This window comes from Malus sylvestris, chromosome 11, assembly GCF_916048215.2.
Source record: "Malus sylvestris chromosome 11, drMalSylv7.2, whole genome shotgun sequence".
In the NCBI taxonomy this organism is placed as follows: Eukaryota; Viridiplantae; Streptophyta; class Magnoliopsida; order Rosales; family Rosaceae; genus Malus; species Malus sylvestris.
The window spans coordinates 37,050,090-37,058,363 of record NC_062270.1 but is presented as its reverse complement, the minus strand read 5'-3'; the positions used below and the strand labels follow the sequence as shown (position 1 = coordinate 37,058,363).

The 8,274-nt window shown below is 31.8% G+C and overlaps 1 protein-coding gene across 2 annotated transcripts; it reads left to right on the top strand.

The window, feature by feature from the left end:
* LOC126590028 (rRNA 2'-O-methyltransferase fibrillarin 1-like) lies at nt 1-6,773 on the top strand. Of its 2 annotated transcripts, XM_050255504.1 has the most exons (7): nt 1-160; nt 623-969; nt 1,818-1,913; nt 2,799-2,876; nt 2,999-3,175; nt 5,920-5,988; nt 6,433-6,773. In XM_050255504.1, the coding sequence occupies exons 1-7, from the start codon at nt 145-147 to the stop codon at nt 6,601-6,603; spliced, it is 954 nt and encodes a 317-aa protein (XP_050111461.1). In that variant the 5' UTR covers nt 1-144; the 3' UTR covers nt 6,604-6,773. The 2 variants fall into 2 exon arrangements, with proteins under 2 accessions (XP_050111461.1, XP_050111462.1); XM_050255505.1 differs by lacking the exon at nt 5,920-5,988 and having other exon boundaries at nt 2-160.
* Nucleotides 6,774-8,274: the final 1,501 nt, after the last annotated feature.

Genomic DNA, 8,274 nt, shown 5'->3' with positions numbered 1-8,274 from the left:
AGAAGGACTCCCACTAGCAGGAAACTATATATACAGTCCCTTTCCGAGAAACCCTAAACCCAAAAGCGCTCTGTGTCAACTTCCTCCTCCTCTCTCAATTTGATCGCATATCTCCTTGCTTTCTTACCCTAGTTTGCCTTAACAATGACAACTCCAAGAGGTAATTATGATATTATCACTTATATTTTCATCGCCTCGGTCAACATAAAATTGATAATAAATTCATGTTTCAGGTTGTCTATTGCATGAATTTAATCACACCGACATCTGTGTCTTTTGATGTTATAGTATTATTTGTGTATATTATGAAATCTGAACCATTTTGTTTTTGTCAATAATGATTCGGACTTAAGACCTCCAAAACTGACTAAACCCTAATTTGTTTGAATTTTTTTGAATTTTTTTAAATATATGTGTGAGGGCATGCTTGTGCATGTTTAATTGTTGCTATAATGCTATAATGCTATAATGCTATGTAGCAAGGTATGTAATATTTCATATTCAACATGCAGTCGGCTTTTCTTCCTTAGCACTGAATGAATGTCTTTGTATGAATAAAACTATCTACTCTACATTAATGATTATCCTATGCTTCTCGGATTTTGGATTGAATATATTATAGGTCGTAGTGGTGCTGCTCGTGTTGCCCGCAGAGGCCTTGCTGCACCTCCTGGTGTCCGCAGAGGACCGCCTCTTGGTGTCCGCAGAGTACCCCCTCCTGGTGTCCGCAGAAGACCACCTCCTGGTGACCGCAGAAGACCACCCCCTGGTGACTTCAGAAGACCACATCCTGGTGACAGCAGAAGACGGCCAGCACCTGGTGGAGGTCGTGGAAACAAAGGAATTATCACCCCATATGGTGTGCATGAAGGGGTTTTCAAACATACGTCTATTAAAGGCGATGCTCTCGTCACTAAAAACATGGTCCCTGGTGAATCTGTTTATAATGAGAAGCGCATCTCCGTTCAGGTTAGTTGATTGTTTTTATTTTTTTATTTTTAATATATAGACAGAATTAATGATTCAGATCTTCTAATTTCACAAGAAGTTTATGCAATGTACCCGAAAAAAAGGTTTGTACTATATACATATCTATTCAACATTCTTCTTAATATTATATGTATATGTGCCCCTTCTTACACATCCCACCTCCGTTGTAGACGAACTAGGATCGATGTATAGTACGTGCTCTCGTATTCCCTGTATGGTGCCATGTATACCTATAAACAATACTACGTGGTCAATGCTCAATACCTGTTCACTATATGGACAATACAATATAGTTGCTATGTTATTCTGCTCTGTGAACAGTTGAGTACATATAATCAATTGTAATATAGATAAAATCATATGATGATGATTTTTCTTTTCAAGCAAAAACTTTTTTATTAGAAAATTTATACTCGTGTAATATAGAGGATGATGAAATTTTTTAGAGGCCTCAGAAATTTAGGGTGTGTGCCACTCCACCTTTTGCACGCATGTGGCCTTTTGAGTATACCTTTACATGCAACTTTCTTCTTGATCACCTGTTCAATATTGTATGAAACTCCCCTTAATCTGTGAAACTTTGTAGTATGCCTTCACATGCAAGTTTCTTCTTTTTATTTATTTGAAAACATGAATACAAAACATTTTAATTAATTAAGTTTGATGGCCTAATTAAGCCCCTTTAGTTTATATATGTTGCATTATATAAAACAACATTGTGTTCAACCAAAAAAAAAAACAACAACATTGTCTGCAGATAGTATACAATTATTTTTTTGTATAGAGAATTGATTGTAATTACTATTTCTTTTTGTAATATTATTCAGAATGAAGATGGAACCAAGGTGGAATATAGGGTTTGGAACCCCTTTCGTTCAAAGCTGGGAGCTGCAATCTTGGCGGGCATTGACATCATTGGGATTGTGAGTTCCTCTATCTTGTACAATATCTTATACACATTTCTGCCAAATTTTATGATAATTACAACATAACGAATCACACCCTCAAATATCATAGTTATCTTTGTTATTTCTATAAATTAAAGGGAGACTTTAGATGCGGTCCCTAGTTATGAACAATCTTTGACTGAAACCTTGTTGTTTTTCAATTTTTGATCCAAGTCCCTAAAATTAATTGATAATTTATTTCTATGTACGTTACTATATTTTTTAAATTAAAAATTAAAATTTATAGTTGTTTATAGTAATGAGATTTTAAATAAAAAACCATAATTTGTGGGATTAAAAATATTAAAATATAAATATACTATTGTGTGTGTCTGTGTGTAAACATGGGTACATTCATAAAAAATAACCAAAAAATTATTGTATCAAAACATGGGTACATTCTTCAAAATGGGTACATTTAGCAAAAATAAAAATGGGTACAAATAAATAAAAAAATATGGGTACAATACAAATAAAACTTTAAAAAATATGGGCACAAAAAGAAATTAATATATGGGTACAAATTAAAATTGAAAGGAAAATTGGTACAAATTAAAAAAGGGTTGCAAATAAAAAATGGGTACAAACTAAAAATAAAAATATATGATAAAAAGTTTAGCCATAAATATAAATATACTAATTGTAACATTTTTAATATTAAATGAATATATTTAGAAATAAAAAATATTTTATTATTGAAATAATTAATGATATTATTAATACAAAGGACCTTGATCAAAAATTGAAAAGTAATAAGGTTTTAATCAATAGAGTAGTAAAAATAAGGATGAAAACCTAATTACTCCTAAATTAAATTTATACGTATAATTGATTAATTGTGTATAATTACTTGATATCAAGAAACCGGGAGCTCGAGTTCTCTACCTAGGAGCTGCTTCAGGAACCTCTGTTTCCCATGTATCCGACATCGTTGGACCTGTAAGCCTATCCCGACCAAACGCTCTAATTGTTTATCATGAATTAAAAAGCAGTTTACTATTAACACTTCAAAATAAACATCATGCATTTGTATGTTCCAATATCTCTCGTTCGTTTCATAGACTGGAGTGGTGTATGCGGTCGAATTTTCCCCTAGGAGTGGTAGGGACTTGGTAAACATGGCAAAGAAGAGAACTAATATCATACCAATTATCGAAGACGCAAGACACCCAGCAAGATATCGGATGCTTGTCAGCGTGGTAGATGTCATATTTACAGATGTTGCTCAGCCTGATCAGGTTTTTCTATACACAGAATCACCAATTCATTGTTTTATTTGTAGCACAGAATTACTGTTTTAATTTTCATACTAAGTGCTTTCTCATGGTAACAATCTTGCAGATACGGCATAGTTCGCACAAGGGTTTTTCATTAGCCATATGTTGCATTTGCTAAACCAACATTCCAAATTATTTAGGGTCTATTTGAAAATCATTTCGTTTTCAATTTTTTTTTGTCCTTTGTTTTTAAACTAAAAACTTTATGGTAGCAATTTTCAATTGAAAGATACTTTTTTATTATTTTTTAGTTTTAGTTTATACAAAAATGAAAACAAAAAATTGATATGAAAACAGTCCTTTACAAGATCAAATTTTACGTAAATAATTTGTTTTTGTCAACTAATATTTGAGCTGTAGTACGTAAACTTTTTTAATGCTCTTTCAAATAATTTGAAACATTTTTCGAAGTTTACCTGTGGATTGTGGCACGAAATTGCTGATTTTCAAAGCTTGAATTATTTTCGTCTCTAGCATGTGATGTACTCAGGAATTCCCGTTTATTCAATAAATAATGAAGGGGAGATCCAATACATACTGAGTATCTGATGCTAATTTGAGTTGATCATCATATGTGTGTGTGTGTGTTTTTTTTTTTCATACTGAAACTCAAATAAGGACAAATTTAGTTTTTTTTTGGTGAACAATTAAGTTTAATATACCAATTTCTTTTCTTTTTCTTTTTTTGAGTGTGACAACTTTTTTTACTTTTCTTTACATTTTTTTTAATTTTTTGTCACATTTTTAGCAATAACTACTTGTAGACGTTGCCCATTTTTATTGTACTGACAGTTAGTCATGTGACATAATTACTGACCTGTCGATGAATTCTCGGTTTTGAGTTGTTTTAATATATATCAATTAAGCATGTGGTGTACTCAGGGACACCATTAAGCAATCAATTAAGGGTGATTCTAACATTGAGTTGCTAACCGTAGTTGGTTATGAATTATTTTTACCTCATTTATGCATTGATTTTCAACAATTTCATAAAATTTAAGATCTGTATATTTCTAGCCTTGCATGTGCATGTAAGTTATAAATTGAATTAAGCCAAAATCTTCGAACTTCATGATTTTCACATTGATCTACTTGGTGTGTGTGTGTGTGTGTGTGTGTATTTCTAGCCTTGCATGTGCATGCAAGTTATAAATTGAATTAAGCCAAGATCTTCGAACTTCATGATTTTAACATAAGCATTAGATGCGGAAATACAATAAACAACCAAGCGTAGAAATAATTCCAAATATAATTTGTACCTAGGCAACGAAATATTAAGAAATTATTCCGTCGAAATCGTACAAATCTACTAATTTATTCAATCCATTAAAAGCATGAATGTGAAACAGTGAAACAAAACTATAGGAAAAACATGATTAAACCTATGAATCATGACCAACATTCATCAATCCAAATATAGAATAAATCAGAAATTGCATTGACATCCACAACATAAAATTTGACATTGAAACTCCGAAATAAAATTGAAATAATAAAACTACATAATCGTAATAGAGGTTTCTCCTCTAGCCTTAGCTAGAGAGATTAGTTCTCCATAAACTAAAATAGAATAAGAAAAAAATCTAAAATTATGAAAGAGCAAAACTCCACCAAAAACATAAAAATGGGAATGGTTATACTGAGCTGCTGCGCAGCCAACCCCCATATCCCTCTTGAATAATGGTCATTTATCAACCCCATTATTAAGCCAATTATAACTTAGCCGTTCCTTGTTCTTTGCCTTCCCATGTCTGTTTCATTTTCTTTCCATAACTGACAAGCTTAATCACCAATTTATTATCTTTGCCTCTTGGGTTAACTCGTTGCAGACAGCCCCATCTTCCTTTCTTCATCTCACCGTTTATCTTCTAAAAAATTCCAATAAGTGACCTGACAAAAAGATCAAGATAAAATGAATATCAATCCTCATGTATATTGTAAACCGCAATATGTGAACTATACACTTCAACCGATGTCAGAAGGCACTCAAACTAAATTAGACCAACTGATTAAATTAAAACAAAGGATTTATGACATGATTTTGGTCCAATTCATTAGCCTGACCATAACAACAGAAAGTCATATAATTCCTTTCATTTAAATCCAACATATTATCAGAAAATGTAACATCCAAGGTGAAATAAGATATGCACTCATCATTGACCAACATTACATCACAATTTCGATAAACTACTAGAAAAATTACTTAACGGGTATAATGAAAGAGCATTAAACATGCACTTTTGAGCAATTATCAATGACATGCTCTAATCGTGTTTCTGTCCAAAGTGCACATTAAATGGGTATGTGCACCATATATATATAAGGCAAGAGAGAACAACTACTTTCTCCACCGCCGACTGAAACTGATTAGGATCTTATAGCATTTGCCATCATGGATCAAGGTACGCTTGATTGTTTATTGTATTTCTCCATCTAATGCATATGTGAAAATCATGAAGTTAGAAGATCTTGGCTTAATTCACTTTATAACTTACAGTGCATGCATGCTTCCAAGGTTAGAGGTAGAACACTGGAATGTCAACTTAAATTTATATATTGCTTAATTCGATTCCTCCGTTCTGTTAAAGCTCACAGAGATGGTGGGGAGGATGAATTACTTTATTTTTATTGTATTATAAATAGTTTTTTTTTTTGTTATTTCCCCCGAAAGTCCGCTTTGCTATTTAATCCTTTCTTTGCAGGCAAGGATTTTAGGTTTGAATGCAAAATATTTCCTCAAAATAGGAGGTTGTTGTTTGATGTCAATCAAGGTTTGTGTTGCCCTTATTGTTGTTCTCAAAACTGCTAATATACTGTTTCAACTTATCTTTTTAGGCTATTCTGCCGGTTTTCACCCTTGAACATGTACCCCATTACCTATAATTTCCCAGTGACTAAACTTTAGACCAAAACTTTTATAAATGGCCACTTTAACTATATGTCGAATAACTTTTTGTTAAAAATTGTCACATTTTAGTAAGCTAATAAATTATTGGCATGCACGTATGGACAAAAAATTAGATGGAATGTGGTTGAACATGACGAATGGGGGAAATTAGGCATTTATAGTAGTTTAGCGAGGAAATTGGTCCAATTAAAAGTTTAGGGAGCAAATCGGCATTGGGGAACTAGTTCAGGAAGAAAATCTGAAGTATTTGGTTCTTATTAATCAGCGTAAAAGGATTGGGTTTATATTTTGTTCTGCATTTTTCCAGGCAAATTGCATAGACTCCACTCTACCTGCTGAGAAAGTTTATGAACTTGAAGTGGAAAGAATGACGGCAGAACAGGTGAAGCCTAAACAAAGGGTGACACTTGAGCCATTTGAACGTGACCATGCTTGCGTAGTTGGTGGCTACCGAATGCCAATCAAGATACAAAAATAAACTCTCTGATGTTGGTGCATACTTGTATGCCTGAAGATGGTCTCTCTTTTGAGATTCAGCTCTACTAGAAGATTCCTTTGATTTCAAAATCCTCAATTATTAAGCCTTACTGGAATAATTATAGTACTCTATTTTTCATACACGCGGTATTTTATCCTAAATATTTTTTTTTTAATCAAACGATATTATTATGGGAATCTTGACGAAAAGCTCTTAATACTGTTCACTTTAACAAAAAAACCACATTTTTACATAAAAAATCAATCATGGTACTATTCACTTTACCCTTTATTTTGTCCTTATGGTTAAAACTCAAAGCTTTCAAGTCATTTTTCATTAGTTTTCCTTATTATCTACACTAAAGGGAGGGGGTGGATTTAGCCTCACAATGGGTTAACAATAATGTGGTTTAAATTCGTTTTTGACGAGAATCAAACCTAAGACCTCTCACTTTCACTTACAAATGAAAAGAAATATCATTAAACCGTAGTATTAAGTGACTATTTTATCCTAAATTTATTAAAACTATGCAGAGAAAAAATCGAACTTGAGTGTAAAATGAATAATTACTAGTACTTAACAAGCATTTTTCTCAACTTCTGCATGATGACAATGTGTCTTATTGCACTACTAGGGCAAACCCCACATATAGAGTGGTTAGCTAACATTATTCCTTTCGAGTTAGCTAGGCATATGGGAAAAAGAGCAAAAGACACATATCTCTGTTTGGTATGCGCCCTTATTTTTCACGTGCATATATGTGCTGCATGTAATTTCTTTCGGTGCAATAGGTACCTCTCGTGAGACAATAATAATTAAAGACCATTATGACTTATTTAGATCATCTTTAAATGAGATGTCAAATTATAAGAGTTAAATTACTAATGATGGTTGATGTGATACTCTGAAGCCTTATGTCAAATTTTGTACTTATTCAGCCGAATTATCAAATGTTATTTTATTATTTAAATGGAGTTTTAAATAGTTGTAGTTATTAAACAAATGTTGAAACAAAATTTTTATTGGTTGAAATGCTAGTAGAATAAGGGACCCACCATTAAAATGAATTAAAAATAAATTAGACATTGATGTCAAATATGACTCCAAATCACAAAACCTTCAAATTTAGTTAGCAAATAATATTTCGGTTTGAGAGATTTTTGATTTCAAATATAGACCGTGACATTCCACCTAGAATTTTAACATCTCATTTAGAGATGCTGTTAGTAACGTTTTATATAACAGTTTTTCATTTTAAACATGTAAAACCCAGTGTAACATGTTTTTGATAGACTATTAATAAAGAATGTCTCTGGAAATAAAAAATCCACATACGCTTGAATTCTGTAAAAGTTAAAACATAATAATTGTTAAGAACACGATCTAAAAAAATAAAAAAACTTAAGATATGTACAAAATATGGGTAATGCTAAAAAGATTAAATATACAGACTAAATTTTTTAAACTAAATGACATAAAAGTTGATGATTAGATTATTATTTAAGTATTGATTAACGTGCGTATTTATTATTAACATACCATTTAATTTGTAAATTTAGTCTACCTAACATTACTCATAAAATATAATTAGGATAGAAAGAAAAATAAATTATGTACCTCACCACCACCTTTCCATGATGATCACAATTGCCAAATACGTTGTTCCTTTCT

Bases quoted from the DNA above. Each gene is read 5' to 3' on its own strand.
- LOC126590028 (XM_050255504.1), top strand. The intron at 2,877-2,998 runs GTAAGCCTATCC...TTCGTTTCATAG, and splicing joins TATCCGACATCGTTGGACCT to ACTGGAGTGGTGTATGCGGT. The intron at 3,176-5,919 runs GTTTTTCTATAC...CTTTCTTTGCAG, and splicing joins ATGTTGCTCAGCCTGATCAG to GCAAGGATTTTAGGTTTGAA.